The sequence below is a fragment of the Pogona vitticeps genome, chromosome 7 (genome assembly GCF_051106095.1).
Source record: "Pogona vitticeps strain Pit_001003342236 chromosome 7, PviZW2.1, whole genome shotgun sequence".
In the NCBI taxonomy this organism is placed as follows: domain Eukaryota; kingdom Metazoa; phylum Chordata; class Lepidosauria; order Squamata; family Agamidae; genus Pogona; species Pogona vitticeps.
The window spans coordinates 12,727,608-12,752,853 of record NC_135789.1 but is presented as its reverse complement, the minus strand read 5'-3'; the positions used below and the strand labels follow the sequence as shown (position 1 = coordinate 12,752,853).

General features: G+C 46.2%; 1 protein-coding gene across 3 annotated transcripts in view; it reads right to left on the bottom strand.

Moving 5' to 3' along the window:
- Positions 1–25,004, bottom strand: part of PDE4C (phosphodiesterase 4C) — a 52,132-nt gene extending 27,128 nt beyond the window's left edge. The window contains exons 1-3 of one of the 3 annotated variants that reach the window (XM_020781053.3): positions 24,890–25,004; positions 22,044–22,125; positions 19,096–19,301 (exon numbers count right to left, since the gene is read on the bottom strand). In XM_020781053.3, coding sequence (XP_020636712.3) covers positions 19,096–19,301; positions 22,044–22,085 — 248 coding nt within the window. In that variant the 5' untranslated portion in view covers positions 22,086–22,125; positions 24,890–25,004. Of the gene's footprint in view, positions 1–11,248; positions 11,704–19,095; positions 19,302–22,043; positions 22,126–22,649; positions 23,557–24,889 lie in introns of those variants that run through there. The other 2 variants (XM_078379018.1, XM_078379019.1) reach the window with 2 other exon arrangements.
- Between the last annotated feature and the right edge of the window lie 242 nt (positions 25,005–25,246).

The window sequence follows — 25,246 nt, the reverse complement described above, 5'->3', positions numbered from 1 at the left end:
AATCTTCAGCTATATTAGATTTGGCTTCAGCTCTCTGACTAGGGACCAGGAGGTGCTCCCCTGATGATGGGAGTCACCAAACACCATGTTCATACATACATCCGTGAAACAGTCTGACATCATGTGCATCCCGGACCAAGAGGAAAAGTCCATCAGCCTTGTCTTCTTTTGCGGGAAACACCCCCCCCAATACAAAATAGCCCTGGGCTTAGTGCTGTATACTCTGTGCTCAGAAATGGTCAGTTCCCCAACCTAGAATCTTGAAGGTCAACTAGTCTAACCTCTGAGGAGGGCCATGAATGGAAAACTCTGCAGTTTTTTTTCAATTTCTGGTAAAGAGTTTTGTTACACAGAAGTTCAGAGATCCACAGAGGAGAATAGCAACATGTTCTCAAGGTAGTCCACCTCATTTTTCATTAACTGGCACTTAAAGTTTCAGTAATTCTGACATTTGTAGGAGAAAGAATGAAAAACATGTATTTACTTATAGCTGCTTGACATTACAGATTTGGGTATACTGCTTTTTTTACTGCACACTTACTAGCATCCAATCAAACAGATCAACAACAAACAACTGCCTCCCACAGACTAAAAAGAGGGAAAGAGACACTCAGCAGAGGGGCAGGGCTCTCTTTGAATTCAAAGGCTGGAACGAATGATTGCTGAGTGCCAAAAGAGAGAATCACTCCAGCTCAGAAAAGCCCTTCACCCAAACTACAGGCAGCACATGAGGTTGCAAATAAAAATACAACAAAAATTACCAACAAGTGCAGACAAAATCACAAAATGCTGTAATGTTTACTCCTAACCACAGTATGGAACTAAACAGTCAGGAGACGACCCAGCATCTACCTCTTTAAAAAGTGCCTCTCTCAGCCACCAATTTCCTAAAATCCCAAAAGGAGACATTTATGACGCTTCTGGAAACGATGGCTTGATTTATCTTTCCCAGTCAAGTTTCCCCATCCAATTTAATTATGCCCATTAAAAAAAATCCAAAGGCATTTGATGAGGCTTTTTATCATTTGATAAAGCAGAATACTCTGACCATCTGCTAATTACCCAGAGGCTTCGTGGCTCTGCCATTACAATCCTATTAACCAAAACAGGTCTTGCGAAAAATGCCCAGTGTGGGTGGAAAGCTAACAAAGATTCTCCCAGGATGTAACAGGGCAGAATTAAGCCTGTCTCGTAAACCATTTAGAGAGGAGATGGAATCAGTTATTCTCATTTTTAATACCTCAATTTAACATGCCACCCAAGCCAGTCAAGAACGGTTAACCGAAATTTGCCGCGCAAATGGCTCGCCTGATTGAATTCGCGCTTTTAATTGCACAAGTGATTGTAGGAGCGTCTCCCATTTCGCTGAGCAACCCTGATATTAATTTGCCGATAAGGAAGGATCGTTATTGGAGAGTCTCAATTGATGAAGCAGTAGCTGTGAAGAGTGGGAGGCAAAGGTTTTTCATCAGAGGAGTATATTGCTTGTCAGCAAAAAGAGCAATATTCTCCTCGGGCTCCTGAATATTCCCCAATCAAATTAAGACATCCCATGCAGGATCTATCTATGAGTTGTTCTCCTGCTTCATTACTAGTTAAGAAAGCTGACGGGGTGGGTGGGGGTGGAATGGATTCGTTGGAAACGTGATGCGAGGAGAGCTTTGCGGCTACACTGGACAGCCAGAAAGACAAACGAGTGGGTCCTTAAACAAATCAAGCCTGAATTATCTCTAGAGGCAAAAAGAGAGAGAAAGAGTTGAAGCTGAGTCAGTCCTACATGCTTTGGGCACATCCTGAGAAGGCAAGATTCTCTGGGAAAAAAATACCATGCTGGGAAAGGTGGAAAGCAGCAGGAAAAGAGGAAGACCAAATTACAAGATGGACTGACCCCCTAAAGGAAGCCACAGGCATGAATCTGCAAGAGCTGAGCGTGGCAATGGAGGACGGGACATTCCGGAGATTGCTCGTGCATAGGGTTGCCCTAAGTCCGGAGTGACTTGACGGCCTGTAACAACAACAGAAAATTAGAGGCCTCTGGTGTACCATTGATTCCCCTCAAGCAACTCAAGGCTACATCTATCCTGACTTAGCAAGCAGATCCTTTCTTTACATCCACTGACAGAGATTCCTTGTATTCCCTCCAGCTATTAACCAGGTTCAACCTACTGGAATTTTGTCACCTCTCCTCGCCTGCTTCCTGTGGTTTGAGTGACTGGGAGGGACCTTTCTGGCTTGGGGTGGCTGTCACTCTATCCAGCACCAACCCATTGTTCCTTCCTTGCTTCTGATTTCTGTTGAATGTTCTCTTTTCTTCACTTTAGTCTGTTGGAAGCAGGTTGTTTGTTTGCTGTTGATCTGTTCACAACTGTAAGTAAATAATTTTTAAAATTCTTTTTCCTACAAACCTCTCAGAGTGAGTTGTTGAGACTTTAAGTGCCAGTGAATGAGAAAGGGGCGGACTTTCTGCTTGGAACTTGAAGTGATTATCTTCTGTGAGTCTCTGTACTTCTATTGTACAGCACAAAGAATTTTATCACAGATTCAAAACTCTGTAGCCCTCCTTAACATCCAAAATCAGAACAAACTGGGTGCGTTCAAAGTATTAAATCCACTTGTTTACCACTGTTCTACTTGGAAGCCCAGTCTAAACTCTTCAGAGAAAACACCTTTTCAGTCTTTCCAGCCTCTCCATGCTCTCTCACCTCCAGGCCAATAATCCGAATTTCGATTGATGTCTGTGGACCCCTACGGATCGAACACTCCTCAGGCTGGGCCGGGGGGGGGGGGAAGAGACGTGCTTTTTTTGCTGGAACAGCAATTTCCAGCCACCTGCCTCCTTGTTTGTGAAAATCTGCTATGTTGCAGGGGGAGAGAAAATTACCAGCTTTGTATCGCCAGGTCATTACAGAATAATAAACCAGAAAGGTTAACGCTGAACAGAGTTTTCAATCCGGCTGTGGTCTTCTTAATTTCCCTGCTATTTCTCTCTTCCTGCAGAGGTGTGTTCAAGGGTAATTTCATTTTGCTTTGAATCCCCTTTCCCACATCAAGTCCAACATCTCCAGGTCTTTTAACAGCCATGGCCCACCATCTGGCTGTTGGCTTCAAAGGGCTCTCCTGCACCTTAAGAGGTCCGAGGTGAGTATCTGCTCTAGTTTTTTTCCATAAAAACTGGGGATGGACAAGTATGCACCATCCAGAATTCGGCCTCATGTGTCACGCCAAATGCATCTTAATGGCGCAGCTTGCCGAACATGGCTGGAAAGGTGGACACTGACTGGGTGACTCACAGCCTTGCCTCGGTGTTTTGCATGACCGTTCCTTTTTCCTTTTTAAAACCTGCCCTGAGTTACAATCCACCCTGAATCATTTTCCTTCCACAAACTTGATCCAGAGCTTTGAATTTTGATCCGATTCTCCTAGCTGCACAACAGAAGGGCAGGGATTCACGGAGGAGAATAGCTTCAAGTTCCCCAGATTAGTCCACCCCTCTTTTTACTCATTAACTGGAACTTACTCTGCCTCTCCCCAACTTCCACTTACGAAACTCTGAGGCAGGAATGTCCACAGTCTTCTGAGGGAGCCCCTCTGACTCCCAAATAGGTCCTATGGTCAGGAAATCATCTCTAATGTTTAACCTAAATTTCTATTCTTGGAATATAAAATCTGTCAGTTTGGGTCTTCCCCTTGGAGTTTTCACAACTACCACCAGCACAAACTTGAGTTGTGTGTGCACAGCTGTGTAAGAGGACCATTGTGATGCCTTCAAGGCTAACAAATTTATTCCCTATTAACAATATAATTGTCATCTGCTTCCCCCCTCCCCCCCATTTCAGACTAGTGGCCCTGATGGATTCCTGCCTTGAGCAGGGGGAGTTGGACTGGATGGCCTTAGAGGCCCCTTCCAACTCCATTATTCTAGGATGCTATGCATTTTAAAAGCAAATTTGTATGACAAATTCATGGAACCAAAAGAAACCATTTACTGTATCTCCTACAGAGCAAGCGGTGGCTATTTGACTCCCGTCTGTAACTCAAAAAGAGTCTTGTGTTGAAGCTCTGCTAACAGGCACATTCATTCCAGTTTAATCAGTCTGACATATAAAGGGCAAACAGTTAATCAACGGGACGTTCGTTAAATTGACAAAGGGCAATTGAGACGTCGGGCTAAATACTGATGTAAAATGCTGGACATTCACCTGCTCCCCTCAGCACATTGACCGGGCTATCCTTTAATTGCATTTACAAAATTCTACTGGGGAGGCATACCTTCCAACCTTTCCTGGCCATGAAATAATGAATTACAGCTTTTTCCAGCAAGAAGCTCAAGTCACCTATGCCCTCTGCAGAGGAATAAAAATGGAAATAAATCTCAAACATGTGCCCAAACCCTTTTTTTTCCATTTCCACCCTTTCTGCAAGGCAGAAGTCATCAGAACAATCTCCTCTTCCCTTACCAGCCCATATCCAGCCCCTTCAAAAGCATATAAGAGGAAAACCAATCTGTAAAGCCCAGAGAATGGTCTTTATTTATTGATTTTATTAAATTTTTACTCCAACTATGCAGTGGCATGACACTACTCTGGGAGGCTTGCAGAGACAAAAACATTTTTTTAAAAAACCCAACCATCAGCTATGGTAAGCGAAAATAACCTAAAATACTCCTCAGCCACAACAGCAATCAAAAAGAAATTTTAAAAAAAGACACAACAGGCCATCACATGGAAAAGGTATCCGGAAAAACCTCTTTGAAAAGATGGGTTTTAATTGACTTTCTAAATGCCAGAAGGGAAGAGGGTTGGCGCACCCCCACTTGTGATGCATTCCATCGTGTGGCAGCCACCACCGAGAAAGCCCTGTTCCTGGTCACAGATTTGCAGGCTTCCTTCAGGGTAGTAACTGGCATCATCATCACCTGAGTGAATCAGGTGGGACAAGTGGACAATCTCAGGGAGAGGAGCTCTGGCAAGGAGCAATCTCCCAAACTGTTAAGGCCCTTCTATATTAACATTAATACCTTGAGTTTGGCACGGAAGTCTATCACACAGGCAGAGAGAGATGATAATCTCCCGATATCCCTAAGACCAGCCTGGCCGCAGGGTACTGTACCCACTGCAGCTTCCATACCGCCTTCAAGGTGAGCCCCACACAAAAAGAGTGTCACAGCAGTCATTCCTCAAGAGGACTAATGTGTGAACCAGCCTTGTTAGGGATCTCCTGTCCAGATAGGTGTGCAATCTGCCTGAGGTGGAAAAAGGCAGACCTGGCCACGGCCAAGGTTTGCTTCTCTGTAGCAAGAGCTGAGTCCAACATCAGGACTAAGTTATGAAGCTCGTCTTTCAGGGGATGCGTGACAACCACCCAGAACCTGGCAGGATCCCCTCTGTCTTGTCAGGATGCATTTTGGTCTGCAGCTAGCCCTCATCCAGCCCATAACCAAGGACAGCCAGGCAGCGCCCCAGGGTCTGCACAGCTTCTATCGCTGGCAATGTGAAGGGGAGACCGAGCTCCATCACATCAGCATACTGACGGCAGCAAACTCCAAATCACCGGGTGACATCCCCCCAGCAGCCTCATACAGTATTGGGGAGATGACTGATGAGAGAGGGTTGAAGTTTGATGACGTGAGCAGAATGCCTACAGAAAAGCATCAACCGGTCGATGTGGCACAGCCTTCGTTAAAGCCAAAGGAGCAGCTTTCTGTTCTTTTGACCCTGATGACCCCAAAGAGCAGCCAAACAGCTCCGGGGGGGTCCCCACCCACGCAGGTAATAACCGATGCCTGGAACCAATGTCTGGAAAACCATGAACAACCAGTGGAGCTGGCTGAAAACAGGCGTCACGTGATTGCAGGGGGAGCCATGCTGCTGCACGCTGGACCAGGGGAAGCTCCCATGTTGCCTCCAATGAGAGAACCATGCTGGAGGGGGGGATCACCATCAGCTAACCTCCAGCTCAGAGAGCTTTGGTGGGGGTGGTTGCTTGCACCCAGCCAAAACAAGGAGGAGAAAAGAGGAGGTTGGTATTGCATTAAATGGCATATACAATTTTAATGAAAAGATGCGGAATCGGAGAATACCTGGAGGATCTAAATTAGCAGTTCCCAACTTTGATTCCCCACATGTTCCAGAACTAAAGGCAAGCATCTTCTTCTTCGGGCAGGCTTTCAAGCAACAAATTATCTCAGGGGTGCTGGCTATGAACTTACAGACTTTTAAATGTCTTTAATATTTTCCCCTATGGGCAGAAAGGAGGCACATAAATACGTATGTACATACATATGCCAGAAATCCTGGCCAAATCCTGGTGAAGGCTCCTGAGAGGTTTAGTCCAAGAACATCTTGGATCGGGACCCACTGATAAAACACTCCCTCCTCCCTCTCCAGAAGCCATAAATTCAGAAGCATGAATTTACCAGTTGATTCTCAGATTTAACGAGCAATCCAGGCAGCTTTTGCCTGGGTGACAGAGAGGGTGACACCTTGGCCTCTGCTTCAGGCAGCAAAAGATCATGAGATGGCCACGGTTCCTTCTTTGGCCCTGATGTGGCAGCTTCCCAAATCTACACACCTGGGGAGCCAGGGACCATAAGAAAAGAGCCAAAGTCGGTGCCTTGGCACACACACATGGTGGCAGTCCCGTCCAGAGCCCTGCAAGGCAGCTCTCCCTGGTCTCCAGCTGATGCTGAGTCATTCCCGAGACGGGCAGAGCTAAGTGAGTGCCTCTCCAAACATACACGCTGAGAGTGTAAAGCTGAGTTTCCAGCAAGTGAGTCAGGGCTGACCAGCGAAGGCCACTTCAGGAGTGGAGGCGGGCAGCGGGAACACGAATAATAATATGCAACACTTCTCCCGATTTTATTCCCCCTCTGGTGCAGCCTGCCTCTTGTACGAGAATTCAGTTTTACAGCTGCACTACTCCCAAATGTGAAACTGGGGAGCCAAGGGGTAGGTCGATGGGCGGGAGGAAAGACGCCATGAACGGAGAGCAGGCTGTGATTGAGAAGTCCTCTACCACCAACACAACCGCATTTCCATCAAGCAAAATGACCCTTCCTTCAAGAGCAGCTCCCGACAGATTGATGGCCCTGGTTTGTGGCACCACCCATGTGAAACCACCGTATGAATTCTGATCAACGGGGTGGACGCGAAGCAGAGCTCTTTTCTTGCATTTTAAACTGGGTAGCCAGGAAGAAACTGGCATCTTGTGCTACGCAGTTTGCTAGTGTACAACATTGACTTGCTATCTATGGCTACTATTTGCATTCTAAAGGGAATAATTCCTCGGCTGCCATGAAAGCAATGCTGAATCTGGTGGCCCCTGAAAGCCAAACAAATGTCATTGGGCTGAACGTTTTTGAGCGTCTGAAGGACTCCATAAAATCTGGTGCCAAAATAAAAGTTGATGGCCTTGGAAGAGTCATAAGAGACTCTGTGCTGTATTTTTGTTGCTGAAGATGAAGAGAGACGCAAGGTAAGAGTTTCAACCCTCACTGGTTGTTCTACTCCTTGACCTTGATAACTGAGAGCTACCTCAAGCAGCAAAACATAGAAAAGCTGAGAGGCTGAAATTATGAAGGCCCTTTAATGTATTATTCAATTAATTTCTGTTCCAGATTAAATACTGTGTATCTTCTTCCTGTCCTTCCAACAGGACTCTCCAACAGGAGAAAGCTCAGGACCTCAGCGTCTCTTCATCCAAACCAAGCTCCTGGCATGTCAGCGAGTAATAAAGTCTCTGATGCAAGAAATACAGGGCCCAAGGCTTCCCGCCGCCAGTCTATCGCCCAAGGGGTTTGTCTCCTCATCTCCTGACACACACACCCCACCAGGGTGGTCAGAACCATCTCATATCGAGGGCAAACAAACAGCAGAGCATAAAAATTCATGCCTTAAAAGAAGGGGAATCTATCTGACCCGCCACACAAGCTTTTGCTTTACAATTTCACAATCTGTTCAAAAGCTAACCTCCTCAGATTGTGTGTTTGTGGGTGTGCATGTGTGTGTTTACACCATCATCCCCTACTCTCTTCCAACTCCATCCCCCCGGTGTCAATCGTGTTAGACTCTGGTATTAAAAATAGACAGTTTTGATTCAGCCAAGCCGTCGGTGCCCCGCTGGAACGACCATCTGCTCCGAGCTGCCTGGCTGGGCAGAGCGTGTGAACCATACCAGCTGGTCTCCCCATCAGCGCTTGAAAGCTCAAGGATGGTGGCACAAAGCTGAGGCAGGAGCAATGCCGGCTATCTCTGGGGTCTGGTTGCCCCATTCCCAAAGCCCAGGCCCCAACGCTCCTAATTTGTGGGAAACGCTTTGGCTTTCTCTCCGAAAGGAGATGTGGGCCAAGGTGAACAGAAGTCCCCTCAAGACAGGAATCCTGGCAGAAGAGAATTTGCCACTCAGATGGGCCAAGGAAGCGAAGGCAAAAAAAAAACAACTGCTGGGAAGATCGGCTCATCTCCAATAAATATTTCAACAACCCTTTGTATTTTAACCTTAACTTAGCATTCTTTGTTGCACCAGTCTTTAATGTGAACATCTTTGAGGGCTTTTTGGCCAATGAAAAGCCATATTATGATATTCTTAAACCCATCATTCCATCCACATTCCTGCTTGTTAAAACTATCTGTTATCCCTGTCTGATTTTTTAAATGGATAACTGTGTTGCTTTATTACACTGTCATTTTTATCAATTTTAATCATCGTCTTAGAACTGCAGAGCTAGAAGGGACCCTATAAAAATCAGTCCAGCCCCTCTCAAGGAGGCCCAGTGGGGAAGCCAACTCCCAACCTTTGGCCTAAACCCAAACCTTAGTTCACTATTGTCAATTACTATTTTGTGTTGGTTAAACAGTTGCATTTGTCCTTAAAGTGAACCACTTTGAGATTTTTTTCAGAATGAAATGTGGCACATACTTGCTCTTGTGTGTGTTCTGTGCCATCAAGTCAGAACCGACTTATGGCGACCCTAACAGAGGTTTCAAGTAACTGAGATATTTAAGGAATAGCTTTACCAATTCTGTCCCCCACTGGGTAAGTTTCCATGGCTCAACCAGGATTCAAACCCTGTTCTACAGAGTCTTGGTCCATCACTCTATCCACTATACCACACAGGGAACCCACATACTTATTCTTAAATATACTGTATATATATTTAAACTGCCAATCATACTATGAGGAGAAAGATACCCGGTTGGAACAGATGACCACACGGTTTCCCTGCTTGTGCCACATCACATGGCCAGATAGAGTGCCTCTGCATGGAGAGGCTTCATTTTTGCTCTCACGTTTCCTACCTGCGCTCCCAAAAATCTTTTTTGTCAGGGTGCATGAACTTCCCACATCGAAGGAGATGGACTAGATGGGTGGGAGTCTTAGAAATTACCTGTAATATGAGAAGAATGGGAAATCCCTTCTCAGAGGGATGGAAGTCTTCCCAACTCAATGGACTTCTTGAAAATTGATATAATCATCCCAGCGTTCTGTTCCTCCTTCCTTGCTCAAGATCCTTGCCCAGTGGCTGCTTTATTCTCCCCACAAAAGCTAACAGAAAAGAGAGCTATTATATCCTTTTTTTAAACTTCCTTTCACTCCTGGATGGGAACACATAGGCCCCCATCTCTCTCTCTCTCTCTCTTATTCTGGCTGACAATTTGTACCTGAAAGAGTTTCAGCTTGCACAGAGGTGTGTGGGTGTGCAAGAAGGTGTATATTTATGCAGGAAGCCAAGAAGCTCTGCGTTCACAGGATATAAAATGGGATATAAAATGACCCAGGGAAACAACTACTGGGAGACATTTCAACAAGAAATATAAAACCAAACAAAAAAGCAAAACAAAAAGTCTCCAACCTAATTATCTGGCATTTCCTCCTGAGAGGACAAAATGTCTTACCTAAGGCTTAGCAGTATATAATTCAGGCCATTGTTACTTAATTCTCTGTGTCCAGGCAGCAGTTGCCAGATGGTGATGGAAAGGCACTTTGTACATGCTCAGTGGAACCTTTCGGTAGGCATTGTGTCTGCTTTTTTAAAGAAAAGGCACTGGCACATTTTTACCCCTTTCATATATTTTGCCCTGCCTTCCAACCCCAGAAGGGTTCTCTTTAAAGCAGCTGACGAATATCCATCAAGAAACCACTGAAATCATGAAATACGACAGCAAAGGATAAAACCAGGTCACTCTAAGACAGTATTTATGGGGTTGATGAATGGACAAGGCGCCAGTTCTGGGAAAGCTCAGTCCCTGTGAACCCAGAGGGAAAACCCCACAGAGAAGCAGAGCAGAAATTTTCTAAATAAGAGAATACTGCTGGTTGTGAAGTTGGTGATCCATGAAATAAAACCGGCTAGTCTTCTAGGTTACACAGGTCTCCTGGCTTTGGCCCAATGGGCCAACCCAGCTTCCCACCTGAAAATCTATCTTTTTTCGCCTTTATTGTCCTTTATTGATCACTAACAGCATCTATTGTCATCACTTGATTTATACCATTTCTTAGCAGCTACTCCTAGTCTGTGGAATTCCCTGCCACCAGGGTCTAAGCTGTCCCTCACACATAACTTTTTCTTCAGGCTGGCTTTGGGAGACCAAGTCATTGCTAAGAAACTGGAGCACTGAGGGCTGATTCCTGAACTTTTCTTCATGAATTGGTTTTTAAATCATTTTTAATTCAACAGTGTTTTAATATTCTAAAGTGCTTCATCAGCCAAGCAGCAGTCCCTGTTTTTATGCCTATGTGGTCCTGAATCCGGTGGGCAGTTGCTTTCAGCCCCAGTATAAAGGAGGGTATGAATCCAGCCAACCAGCTCCATAATCACCTATCCCACAGGTTGCCTATCCACCCTCCTTGCCTTCTCTCCTTACACCCGGGTTCACTGGCACACCAGCCCAGCAAGGTAGGCTGGCTCTAAAACAAAATCGCCTCCTCCTCCTCCTCCCCCCCCCCGCCCCTTCTTTCTCTCCCCAAAAGGCGGTTATAATGGTGGAAAGAGAGAAAGATATCGACTCCTTCCTCAACAGGGGTGGATCCATCCACACCTGCGCCCCTGAGTAACGCTGGAGCTCCCCGCTCCCGTTCCCAAGGAGCCCCCTCCAACCGCGGGAGGAGGTGGAGAACTCCAGGCCAGACCCTCTCCCCATGTGCGCAAGGACAGCGCAAGCGGAGCTCGCCCGATCCAGGGCGGCCGCACCTTTCGCGCTTCCCCTCCGGCTCGCCCTCTCCTGCCTTCCCGCTTCCGCGCCCGACTTACCGCCGGTGCAGCGAGGTGGGCCACGAGAGGCGGGGGCTGCGCAGGGCCGGCCGGGACGCGGAGCGCAGCTCCCGCTCAGTGTCCGAGTGGAAGCGCTGTGGGATGCGGATGCGGGTGCGCGGCTGGCGCCAGAGGTGCGCCGGCGGCTTGGCCAGACCCATCCCGGCGCGGCTGCCTCGGAGGTCCGGGGGGCGCGCAGGGGACGCAGAGCTCTCCGCCATCGCGCAGGGCAAGGCTCAGGACCCGGTGAAAGGCAGGCAGACGGGAAGGCGACCGAAGCGGATTCAGAGCGGCGCCCACAGCGAAGTTGCCCCGCGCGCAACCTCCGCGCGTCCGACTCGTAGCCGCCTTGCAGCCCTTTATATAGCACCCCGGCTCCTTGGTCCGGCCAGTCAGCAAGCGGGGAGGGAAAGAGGGGATGCGCTAGCCGGCGAGTGGCCGGCGTTCGCCCTCCTCCCTCGCCCAGCTGCTCCCCGATCCGAGGCCACGAGGAAGGGCGCCTCCCTTTCTCCCTCCCTGGCAAGGGGGGCCCCGCCGCCGCAATTTGGAGAGGGTCCACGCGCCAGAAACGCAAGCAGCCTGGAGACTATGCAACCCATGAGGCGGCGCACAACAAGCTGACCCAAAATGAAAAGGGAGGGAAGGAGTGGAGGCTGAGGGGCTACTTTTTAGTATGGTGTTTGTTTGATCCTTTTCAGTACATAATTTGTATACAGACTGTTGCTGGCTTCAAATCCTGTCTTTTTATGATGTGAACCGCCTTGAGTCCTTTTAAGGGAGGGAGGGAGGGAGGTAGACGATCGATCGATCGATGGGTCTCTTCAGCTGGACTTTTAACTTTCCTCTTGGTTGTTGAAAAATAACTTCTCATGGGAGGGGTGTGTGCTTTTTATTTATTTACTGAATTAATGCCTTTTTAAATTGCCTTTTGATTCAGTGGCCTCCAGATATTATAATTCCTCATAATTTCTCTTAGCACAATAGCATTTCATTTCTCTCTCTCTCTCATGTTAGGTCTTCCTCTTCTCCCACTACTTTCAGTTTTTCATGGCCTCATTGTCTTTTCCAGTGACTTTTGTCTTCCCGAGATACCTACCAAGTACTGTATGAGTCATTTTGGCTTCCAGGGTTGATTTGATCCAGGATCCACTTCTTTCTCTTTCTGGCAGTCCAGGATATCCATAAAGCTCTCCTATGACACCACATTCCAAATAAATCATTTTTTTCCTTCCCCATCAGCCTTTTTAAGTCTCCAGTTTTCACAACCATCCGTTTTAATTAATAATGTGGGTAGTCTGGATGATCTTGGTCTTGGTCTCCAGCATCACACCCTTGCACTGGATTATCTTTTCCAGTTCCTTCTTTGCAGTCCTTCTGAGCCTCAGTTTTCTGATTTCTGGGCCATCTATTCGCATTGGTGATTGAACCGAGGTTTTAAAAACATTCTCAGGATTCTTCCTTCCCGCTATTAAAATTCTGTACTTCTTCTGTAGTCACGATTTTGATTTTCTTAATGTTCAACTGTAACCCTGCTTTTGCACTTCCGTCTTCAGTCTTCCTCAGTCTCTTTTCAAGGCATGTCTGCTTTCCGCCAGCAATCTGGCATCACCTTCATATCTTAAATTCTTGGGGCCTCTTCCGTCCATTTTCACTCCTCTTTGATTAATCCAATCCACAATTGCATACAATGTGTGCAGCATATACAATGATGAGATCAAATATGTCCTCGTCTGCCACTTTGGCTGATGGCAGACAATTCTGCCTGAACTGTTGCCTCTTGTCCAGAGTGTCGGTTAGTCTACAATCCTTCAACCCTACACGTCCATGCACACAAGCAGCCAGTTTATTACTGCCGGTGCAAGCACCCGTCTCCTCTGAAGTTCATCTCAGTTCAGCACTCAACGCCTAAATGAAGCCTTGATGCTTAAGGCCAGGGTGTGTTGTTTCAAACAAGGGGTGGTACGATACCTCTGGCAAGGCCACATGTGGGGCTGGGAAGGTGGCATACGTCTCCTGGCACTTGGAATTCAGAGGTAGACTGCTACTGTCCTTGGAGGAATCATCATGAATACAGGCCAGTCAGCAACGTTTCTTCCTTCTACACACTGAAATGGTCAATTTTTTTTTCTTTAAGCCATCAAAACTTATAGCTGCTACAACCACCCTCCATATACAAGGGCTATATGCCTATTATCTGAAAAATAACTAAGCCTGTGGCAAACGTGCCTAATGCTCACAGCATGTTGGTTCTCATACACTGAGAAGCCAGTTTTAAACTCCAGACTATTTTGCAAAAGGAAAACTGTACTGCCATTTTTCAGGATCCATGATGCTTTTCATCAATGATTCTTTCCCCTCTTTGTCTTCTTTTCTTAATCTGCATCATTTTACACTGTTACGCCTCCAAGGCAAGGAGTTTCTTAGCTTTAAAAACAAAAACCAAACAAAGCCAAAAATGATATGTAAATTCAGATAACCTTCCCAGCAGTAGAGTGGAACTATAAACACTTATAAATAAATAAATACTTATGAAATTGACAAATCACCCTTCATATACAAGGGCTGTGTACGTATCATTAGATAATAAATACGACACCGTGAATGTACATAAACTATTAAATCAACCTGCAGAGAAGCGAATGAATTGGTCAGTTCAAAATAAGGCATGTTTGCCATTTAAAAGGTCTTGGACGAACACCAAGGTCTTGTTCAGCTGGTAAAATGGAAGCTGGATCTGTACCAATCATATCTAGCATGGGAGGTGTTTCCAAACCCAAGAGTGCCCACAGAGGTACCCTTCCTTTTTTTGCCTTATGTCCATTCATTTCGAAAGCACCTGTAATGAAGATCTGAATTCACAGGACCTCTTGGTAGAGGTGGGGGTGTCCAGATGAGGCCTGGACTTGAACCCTAGGGCTGAGTCCTGATCCTTGCAAGGCAGTAATTCCTCTGTTTGAGCAGTGGCTCCATCTGGATTAACTGATTCCTAGACAACTGTGGGCAATAGCCAGGACAACTGATTTAGACCAGCCTTACCATTCAGGTTTGGGAAGCATCTGCCGGGATTTAGCTGATTTGAGGTGTTCCAAAATGATGATTAATAATTTAAGGATTGTTGTTGTGCCGGGTCTTTAAATAATTTTTACAAACTGTTGTCAAAATCCCATGGCCAGTCTTCAATAAAGGTGCATCTTGACCTGCAGGCAGATGGTATTTGTTTCTGCCTGGCCTCAGGCGACAAAATGCTTGGATCACCACTATCAGAAATAAGCTCAGGCAGACACAGTTTACTCCAACTGTCTGTCCTGCAAGATCTCAAGCCAAGCAAGGGGTATTCAATTCTCCAAAAGCCAGTTCTATTCAGGCAGAAATCCTTCATGGCTATTTAAGGAATCCACAGCCCTCCTGCAATAATGCTGGGAAATGTGGAAGGCAGCAGGAAAAGAGGAAGGTCAAATACAAGATGGATTGACTCCCTAAAAGAAACCACAGGCATGGGTCCGCAAGAACTCAGCAAGGAAGTTGATGACATTTTGGAGATTATTCTTTTATAAGGTTGCCATAAATTAGAGGCAACAGATGGCTGAGACAGTGCAAAATGAAACAAGAGATAGTGCTGGAAGAGGAGACTCTCAGGGTGGGGGGGGGAGGTTAAGCAAGAGACCTCTCGGAGATCATTCATTCATAGGCTTGCCATGGGTCAAAGGTAATTTGATGGCACACAACATCAACATCATCATCATCATCATCATCAACAACAACAACAACAACAACAACAGCCTTCCTGGATCTTCTTTCTGTCACTATTGTTTGCTTATTTCTTCAGGTGGTAATTGAAACTTTAATGGAAGAACTTCCACGGAGGAGCATCATAGCAGCAAACTCCACCTTCTGGTACGAGCAAAACCAAACTGCATAGAAACAAGGGGTGAAAAGGCCCGGCGTGAATGGAGTGGGAAACACCCAAAAAAATAATGCAAAACCCAGTCTGGCATGACAAATGTTCCATCTGAGAAAGCCCTAAAATTTATAAGAAGGCTGGATTTGGCCCTGGTGGTGTAAGGACTGGGGAAAGCGGGCTAAATTTGGGCAAGTAAGAGTATTCTTGTTCTCTTCCTCACCGTCATCCTTTGGAGGGCCCAGCTGCCTTTGGCTTAGTCATCTTTAATTGTATCACCAGTCTATTCTCCATCCTCATAAAAAGGAAAGAGAGGGAGATGTTCCAACAGACACACACGGCCTGTTATTGCCTCCAACGTCGGCCCTTTTGTCTACAAAATTATTTTCAGAACCACCGGGTGAAAACAGAGAAAGTGATTTGAGAAATTAAAGGCCAAGAAGGAACTCTGTGATTGACTTTCTCCCCCCCCCTCTTTTTTTTAATCAAGTGGTACATTGCAAAAATTGATTTTACCAAAAGGGAGCCTGAAAAGCATCTGACTGCCTCTCTCACCACATCCCACAGGCCTCCTCCATCCCTCTGTTGAAATGACTACATGCTCACTTTTATGTCCAACCGTATGTTGAAAGAAAAAGCAAGTTCTCCTGCTATAACATTTTTCCCATCCAGATACACAAGTCCTTCAAAGCTCCATACCTGAGCAACAAGGCCTGCAGTAAAGCTAGCCTTGACTTCCTTGTGATGGACAACCCAACAAATGCAAACCTGCAGAGCTGAGGGAAACTTGTGCTTGAATAAACACACCACATTTTGTAGCTATCAAGGGAGCTTGCTTGTAATGATATGCTAGCTTTATTTGTCTAGTTTGAGCCTCAATCTGCTATCACCACAATTCGAGAACTTGCTACAACCTAGTTGTTAATGCCTTTCCCAGATCTGCTCTGTCAGCAGGGTTGTGGGCCTCAACAACGTTACCCACAGTTTCAGGGGCTTCTATCCTTGTTCATGTGCTAACATGACAGTCTGTGCCATCCTTCCCTCTTCTTCATTTGGCAAATAGAAATGCTTATATTACACCTCTCTCCAATGAGTAGATGGTTGTCCTGTCCACTGTAATATCACAACAGCCCTGTGAGGTAGGACTCCTGAGTCTTAGTTCAACCATGAAAGCACACATGACTGCCCACATGGCTGAGTTATTATAACAATAACTAACTACTGTTCTGGGCCTGGGAACAAGAACAGTAACTACCGGTAATTACTTCTAAACAAGTTACCAGTGCAAGCTCCCCTTTCAATATGCTCCCTCTTTTCCTGACCAGGAAGAGGCCGAAGAGGAAGGAAGTGGTGGAAGGGGGCTACTTCCTTTCCCTAGTTGACTACCTGTATGATTTATAGCCTTGTGGCAGATCCACACATGGCTTTTCCTGCCATGGAGATAAAATGAGCCAGAAAGAGGGAAAATGCCACATGGAAAATAAAGGCCTGGTCTGTTGAGCTCAAAATCTCTGTCTGGAGAGAGTAGGATGGACCTCAAAGGGGCCATTCTCCTCACTGAGGCATGGGGGTCCTGCACTGTCCATCCCCCCCTCAGAAGAAACCCACCTATGGAGGGTGGAGAGGTGAGCACCTGGATCAATCAAACCCTGTTCAGCTCTCCTCCAGGGCACTCACAAACAAAGTGGTTCTCCAAAGCTGACTCGCTGATGGATGGTGTCGCTTTATTTTTATTTTGTCTTTTTTTGTTGTTGTTCTGAGTCACCGTGGGCCAAATCAGTGGCTGGTTGTGCTTTTAAAACAAATGAAATGGCATTTTCCCATTTCTTAAGCAATAACGGCTTCCAGGAGCCTGGGCTGCTAACAGTTTGAGATGCCTCCACTCCAGTTGCATCCAAAATTGAAGTATTTTGGGGGGGGGGGGGAGGTTTCCTTCTAAATTCATTAACCCTTCTCTCTCCTCCCCCCATCTCAGACTGATTAATTCTTTACATTGCTGGCTCCCCCCACACCCCATTTATTTTACAAGCCTTCCGATGTTCAGATATTTCAAAAGAAATACCCTCTGGCATATGGTGGGCGGTGTCTGACTTATCTTCCTTACTCTGCCAGCTTCCTGCTGTGTTATTTCCTTTCGTACAAGACATTCCAAAAACAAACAAACAAACCACGGTCAACAGCCTAATAATCGTTAAAAAAGAAAAAAAGAGATCATTCATCTCTGTGCTTCAAGGAGGCCAGACATCAACATCACAGGAGGAGAAACCAGACAGAAACCTTAGGTTCTGTTGGAGCTCCAGAGAAGGAACATTAATTTCTAAGTGTCCCAGATCTGCTCCTACGGAAGTGCATGCCAAGAGAAAAGCACTGCAGGGATGCAGGAAATGGAAGGAGATGTTTTTGAGAGGCCTGGACAAAGGGGGTCCAATTTTTTTAAAAAAAAAATTAGGTGAAAGGAGGTGCTTTGAGTAAGAACAACGGCCAGTATCTAAGACTCATAAGGCTGCATTGTTTTTCTGGTTAAATTCCTCTAGTTGCACAGTGGAAGGGTAGGGATTCACAGAGCAGAATAGCTTTAACTTCCCCATAGTACTCCACCCCTTTTTCTCACGGCAGTTACAGTCTCAGTAACACGTTTTGAGAAGGAATAAAAAGGTTAAATTACGTACAGTTTAACAGATCAAACAGGAAACTGACAAAAATGGCTGCCTTCAACAACAGACCTCAACAGACTCTAGAGAGGGGAAAAGACACTGAGTAGAGAGGTGGGGCAGTCTTTCAATTCAGAGGCAGGAGGGAACAATTGGTTGATGCTGGATAGACTGACTGTCACTCCAGTCCAAAAGGGTCCTTCCCAGTCAAACCTATTAAAGGCAACATGCAATGCTATAAAAACTCCCAACACATAATTCTGTACTAATTGCTGTTATTCTATCTCTGGAGGCTTCTTCCCCATCCATAATTTCAGCAATACACAGCGCCCTTCCTGTAAAGGAGGCCTGTCATGCCCTTATTTTCATTTTGCCACTAGAATAAACCATTCACTCCTAACCATATCCTTCCTGGCCCAGAACTGGAGAAGTGTAGACTACAGACCCCAGAATCCCCCACAGGACATGCCAGCCTGGGAACTGTAGAGGTGGCCATTTAAAATTCTTCCACCTTTGCATGATGCTCAGCAGAGCCTCCGTTTCCACAAGTAGTGTTTGTCCCCACAATCAGATGTTAGCCGCCTAGAGTGGTCCTGAGTTGGCTAGATAGGCGGGATATAAATAAAATAAATAATAATAATAATACACACTAGGGAAACAAATGAGTTCCCATAAGGCCACCTCGGTCAGAAGCAGGGAAGTCGAGTGGAAAGGTTCTGAGCCTGGACCTTTTAAAGGAGGCCAGCAATGACAGCACCCATTGCAATCATCATCATCATCTTAGATCATCCAGTCCAACCCCTGTCAAAGAGGTCCAGTGGATCTAAACTCCTGAGTTATCCAACACGTTTCATTTTATTGCATTCTTTCTTTTTTAAAAACATCTCATGTTTATAAAACATGTTTATAAAAACATGTTTCACAAGGGACCTCACGTTAGTATTCATAATGTGGTAAGAAAAACAAACACTGAGGCAGAAAGATTGAGAGAGAGAGAGAGAAGAAATCTGTTCAACAGGAACAAGTAGATGAAAAGCAAATGAAGTGACTTTTTAGGACTACAAATGGTTTGCCCTGAAATAAATCTGTTAGTCCTAAAAGTGGCACAATACTTGGGTTTTTTATGTTTTGTCCTGTTATATGTGTTTACAGAGATTAATGTGGGATCTAGTCTCAAAAAGTCACATCTGCAGACCCTGCTCAAGACTACAGTTTCAGTTTAGGCCACAGGTAGCAACCGCCCTGGGTTTAGTTTGCTGCACATCCTATTCTTCAATAGAATTATTCCTACTTTGTACCTGACATCTTTGGGGTCGTTGACACCTGTCGGGGCTGACTCCTCGATGGTAAAAACAACCCGGTCCCCTTTCTCCAGGTCATCCGCCAAAGCAATGTGTCGGGAGCTGAGTGGCGGGAGCAACGGGGTCCCAGAGAAACGGCGTTTGATGGCGCTCCCTGGGGTGGCTCCAAGCCAAGGCCCCAGGTCCAGCTGCTCTCGTGATCTCTGGGCAAAGAAGGGGAAAAGGGGGGGGAGGGAGTCAGTAAAATACTCTAGTCAGAGGCTGCTGGGGTTTCATCGCTTCTGTGGCCTGCCTCTGCAATGTGAACAGCACCTCCACAGCCAGGAGCAGTCAACCCCTTAACAATCTCCAGAGTCTTGAACTGGGAATCAATGGGATCTGGGGATCAACTGAAGGAGAAATATGGCGTAGGAACAAGACTGATAAATAGGCCCTGTTATCACAGAAGTGGGGAAGGGGTGACTTTCCAGCTGCTGTTGGAAAACAGTTCTGATCATCCTTCTCCATGCCAGGTTAGGGATGATGGGAGTGGTACTGGATGGGGAAGAGAACAGAAACTCTGGCTGATGGAGGTATGAAAAAATGACCCTATTAGCTCTGTCTGGGCTCCATCTGCCGATGGCCAACCAATCCACTGCAGAGCATGAGGAGGAGAGGAGGGGAAGCAAAAGACTCCTCGTCTGCCTTCCTGCCTGGTCTCTCTCTTCAGGCAGGCTTTTCCTTGGTTCCTAGCCTGGTTTTTAAAAATTAGATGGTTTGAATTTTTTTGCTTATAAATCTCTTTTAGTAAAGCTTCTGCCTAACATTTTTGATATAATGTTATCAATTCTTTTTAATGCTTGAATAATGCACTGTTTTCAGCTTTTAATATTATGTTTTTAATGATACAACCTCCCTCTAACCAGGTTTCATGCAGGACCAGGGCACGTCCAGTTTCTGACTAGAAATGCCAAACTGCAGAGGAGGTTGAGGCATCTGGGTAGCGTGTCTTCCCCCAGCTTGACCTTGGATCGGGGACAAGCTGCTTGCAAAGGTATCACCCCAAAAAAGGCCACCACCCCCGCAGCTTGCTCTCATTGGCTCTCTCCAGCCCACAGGGCTCTTTGCTCTCACGGCAACCTCAGTTTCTTTGCACTAAATGAAGATGGATGAAATTCGAACCCAGGGCTGGGGCTGCCTCCCTCCTGTGTAACAAGGTTGATGTCCCACCGGTCCAGCCAGATGGGATGGGGGAAGGAGCCAGCCCCTGTGAGGAGGAAAAGGCGAGGGAGCAGGGGGTGGAGGGCAAGGCCTAGTTGTGCCCAGGTTGCCAGGGAGCCGTTTAAAATAATGGGCCTCATTAAGGCTTGTTTGCGCAGCAAAATGGCCCTCGTGCCGGGCCAGTAAATCAATCTGTCATATGTCACACCACAGCCTCCCTCTCTCCCTCTCTCTCAACATAATGGATGGAGGCCTGAGAAAGTGGGGGCTGGTATTGATGGGACATTGAGCACCAGCCAGAGTGGGTGGGGGCACCCAGGCGGAAAGAACACCCTGAGCGGGGACAAGCCCAGTGGTGACGGTGGCAGAGATGACCTACTGGGTGAAAGGCAGCACCCAGAATCCTCTCCCAAGCTCAGAGGAACCAGCCAGAGGTTCAGACCAGCCTCAAGGATAAGGGTGCCAGTCCGTCTTGGTGGGGACATGCTACCCAAATGCCCCAATGTCCTCTGCAGCTTAACGTTTCCAGTCAGAAAGTGGCTGTGCTCCAGTTTGGCAGAAAATTTGTTCAGAGGGAAATTCCATCCGGCCACAAAGCTGCTCTGAAACAAGCCTGCACAGAAAATAGTTTTTTGCAATGATTTCAGGACTACAACACCCAGAATACCCCATTCGGAGCTATGGGAATGCCAGCTAAAGATTTATGGCCACAGTTTAGAAAATGGACGTCCTTCGTCTTTAGCTTTAATCCTTCTGCACCTTCGTGCTCTTCTCTTGCTGCTGGACTAACCCTGCCTTAATACACTGTGAGGTGTTATATCTCCACAGCTGCTTCGATCTGCATTTCCATCTGGCCACCCTTTGCCGCTGTATTTTTATTTGTGCATTATTAGCACTTTTTATTTGTGCATTCTTGCTCCATGTGTTATTCTCTTTTACTGGTAGACCTCCTTTGATTTGTTTGGATCCCCTACCTTAAACAGGGGGTTGGACTTGATGGCCTTAAAGACCCCTTTTCCAACTCCATAATTCTGTGATTGCATGTTTTTTTAATTAAACTGTGTCCCAGCCAGACAACTATGGTCAGCGGGCAGTTCAAAAGAGCATTAAATTAAATTATTTTTTAAAAGTTGCCCAATCACAGTCAAACAAACTGAATTGGTTGAAAACAATTTACACAGGTTTCATTCCCACGTAAAAACTTTAATAAAGGAATAAAAGATCAAGCTTTCGACAGGAAACGATATCTTGTCATCTTCAGGATTACAAATGGCATACTATCTACATGACAAACGGTGATATACAATTAATACACCTGGAATGTTTTGTGATGTAATACATTGAGTGAATATCACCATATGCCATTTACTTAGTGTGCCATTTGTAATCCTGAAAATGACAGGATGTCTTTTCCTGTCAAAGGCTTTATCTTTTATTGCTTTATTAAAGTTTTTACTTGGAAGTGAAACCTGGGAAGGTTTTATGCCAATTCAGTCTGTTTGACTGGGACGGGACAACTTTTTCTATGATGCTCCAAGAAAGCAGAAAAGTTTTTGTTCTAAATAAACTATATTTTCCTAATTGCTCTTCCATATCACCATGGTCGAACAGAGGACTTCCTCCTGCAGGCTGGATCCATCCTCCTCACCCTGTTCATCGTTTCCTTGTTTTTAATGCAGATTACACACACACACACACACACACACACACACACACAAACATGGAGTTCCTTTGCCATGACTGACCTCCATGCTCAGGAATGAGAGAGTGGTCCGGCTTCGGCGCATAGTGGCCAAATGTTCCACGTTCAGTAGCCGTTTCCCTTTCCTGCAAAAGAAGATTCCTTTTATTTATTTATTTGACTTTTATACCACTCATTGGTCCAAAGGCCACTCTGGGTGGCTTGCAACATTGGAAATAATAGTGATGGCAATAATGCAACAGATGTGAGTACCTGGTGAAGAAATCAGATTTTGTGGGGGAATGATTTAATTTTTTTTAAATTAGATTTTTAAAAATATAAATTAGGATTTTGATTTTTAAAATTTAAATCATGATTTAAATTTGATTTTTTTAAAAAAAAATCACTCATCCGCCCTATTCCTAAGGCTTCCGCTGTAGTTGCCACTATAGCCATTTTTCAGGATTCTTATAGTCAAACTCCGACCTTTTTTGGATAGCTCAAAGCCAATTTTTAAAATGTTTTCCAATGTTATGTCAACTTAGTTTCATTTGAAGGGCACTTTTCATTTTGTCTACATTGTTTCACCTTATTGTTCCTGTTATGCACTGCCCAGAGTGATCATTGGTCAGACAAGTTGTGGAAAAAACTGAAGAAATAAATAAATAACCTTCTCTGAATGTCATTGAAAGAAGAAACCATAACCCAATCCGATCTTGGATCTTTTTAAGGAGAAAGCCAGGGTGAAAATATTTTAAATTAATTAAGAAATCTAATTACTTAGGGCACAAACTATCAGTCCCTATGAAACCATGTATAGTCCGTATCAAAACCCTTGATTTATACAGTTTGGAAAGGTGGATGGAAACTGAGGGGACAATTACACATCATAAATAAATAAATCCTGGGATTGCCTTGGGTTTGGGACCCTGGTAATTTTTTTTAAAGAAACTGTTCACACCACATAAGCTGGGCAGTGCCATGTTTGGCTAGGGAACTTGGTTTTTCTCTCTCTCTCTCTCCTTTGGTTCAAAAAGGCGCCTTGAGGGTCCCTCAGAACCACCATCGCTCAAGCCTCCCTCATGAATCCCAGCTTCCCTCATCATTTCTTCATCCTCTCTCGGGGCTACTGCTGGACACCCCATTTTCTTTCCCGGGTCTTCTGCAAGGGGGTCCCCTTCCTTCCTCCTTTCCTCTCCCTTCAGCGCCTTCTCCTCAGACCGGGCGCCTTCCCTCTCACGTCGCCCCCCTCTCTCTCCCATAAGGAGGGGGCTGGCTTCTTTCGGGGGGTCGTGAGGGTCTCCTGTTTTTCCCCTGCCCCAGCCTTCCTCTTGGATCCCCACCACCTCCGAGGCTTCCTGGCTTCGGGCCCCTTTCCTTCCATCCCTCTTCCCTCCAACCCACACAGCGCCCCTTCAAATTCTCCTCAGCATCCTTCCCACCGCCCATCGTCGTCCTTTCCCGCCTTTTCTTCCTTATTTGGGGTTGGGATGCTCGTGCCCTCGAGGTGTTTCTCGCGGGTGGCCCTTTTCGGGGCCGGCGCGGCTGTCAATCAACTCCGCAACAGCCAATGGTCTTCCCGCCTTTTCCCCCTCGCCTCTCCCACCTCCCCCCACTTCAGTCAGGGTTCGAGTACTGTACGTTCTTTTACGTCAAGGAGGGATGGAGTCTGAAACGAATAAAGAGCGTGAGGGATATGAGGTCTAAAATGAAATAAAAATTAAAAATAAAGAAGTCGGAACAAATCGTGGCAGCTTAAAGACTAGCTGCTCTGTTGGGCCCGCTTTTGTGGCCCAAGTGCACTTCCACAGACGTGAAAAGTGGCAAAGTGGCTTCCCCTCAGCTTGTCCCTACTGTACCTCACAGGCTTATTGTCGTGAGGATAAAAAAAGGGAAAATGGAGAGCCAGGTTCGCCCCTTGGAGTTCCTAGAGGAGTGGAAATGAGGGTCTAAAGACAGCTCTCAATAAATAAATGACGATAAATAAAAGCATAATTAAGTTATTTATCCTAGCTCTACATTGCCATAGTCTCTCGAGACTGAAGGATGCCTACTGATAATTTTCTATTTAATAATAAATGTAATACATTGCCATCCCAAAAAAGCACGGATGACCAAAGGGAGCTTCCAGTTTCAGAGGTTGTCTACCTCAGAATGTCAGTTGCTGGTGGACACATAAGGGAAGGGTGCTTTTGCCCCAGTCCCCTATGATTTATTTAGTACAGTACAGTATTTATTTATAGGGCACCTTTCTCCCAGGGGACCGACCCTCTTTCTACTGCTACTGCTCTGCACAAGCCATCGTGGCAGGAGTCAAAATTATGCCGAAGCTGTCTTCTCACCCCTTGACCAGAAGAAGCTTCCCTTGACACATTTCAGCCTGCGCCAGAGGGCTGTTAAACATTTGAGAGTGGGGCTGGAGGAACAAGTTAAGATTTCCACAAAAATAGGTTCCTTTATTTTTATATAAGAAAAGCTCTGAGCAAACAGAAGCGGTCTTCTCACCCCTTGCCCAGAAAAAGCTTCCCCTGACACATTTCAGCCTGCACCAGGGTGGTTGTTCAAGTTTGAGAAGCAGGGCTGGAGTGGGGGAGAGGGAGCCTCATAGGAGCTAAATAATAATAAAAACTTGTTCCGAAGCTAAAAGAGGAGGGGACCGATTTGAATTTCCCATCCCATCACAGAGATCCGAATCAATGGGGGATTAATTGGAGCGAATCAGGTGTGTGGATGATTGCTCTATGGTGCCCGACTAACCCTTCCCTCATTTGCCGGTTGCAAATGAGGGGCAGAACTGGGACTGAGTGGGGCAGCTCCAAACACCCTTTTCTTCCCCCATGGGGCTGCATCCATGGGGCTCCTTGAATGCCCCCTTGATCCGCCCCCCCACAGGTTCCCACAGGGACTTACCCGTTGCACACCCTGGTCTCCTCCTGGTGAGCTGAGCAGGTGAGCCGGCGACCAACCTGTGCCAGGTGGAAGGCAGGCTCTCTCTTGCAGAAAGCCAACCCACCCGCGTCGTCCTCCTGGCTTCTCGCTCTTTCTAACCCTTCCCTGTCCAAGGTGCAAGCTAGGAATTGAGCTGGGAGGCTGGAAAGGGGGAAACAGCACGCCCCCTTTCCAGGCCCCCCCTTGTTTTTTCTTCTGGAAGTGGGGAGCAGAGCTGACCCCAGATCCTGGGATAATTTACGGGAATAACCCCATTCCCTTAGTTCTTGCCTCTGCTTCAACCCTCTCCTGGGGAGCCTTGGCGCAGCTCCCAGCTTG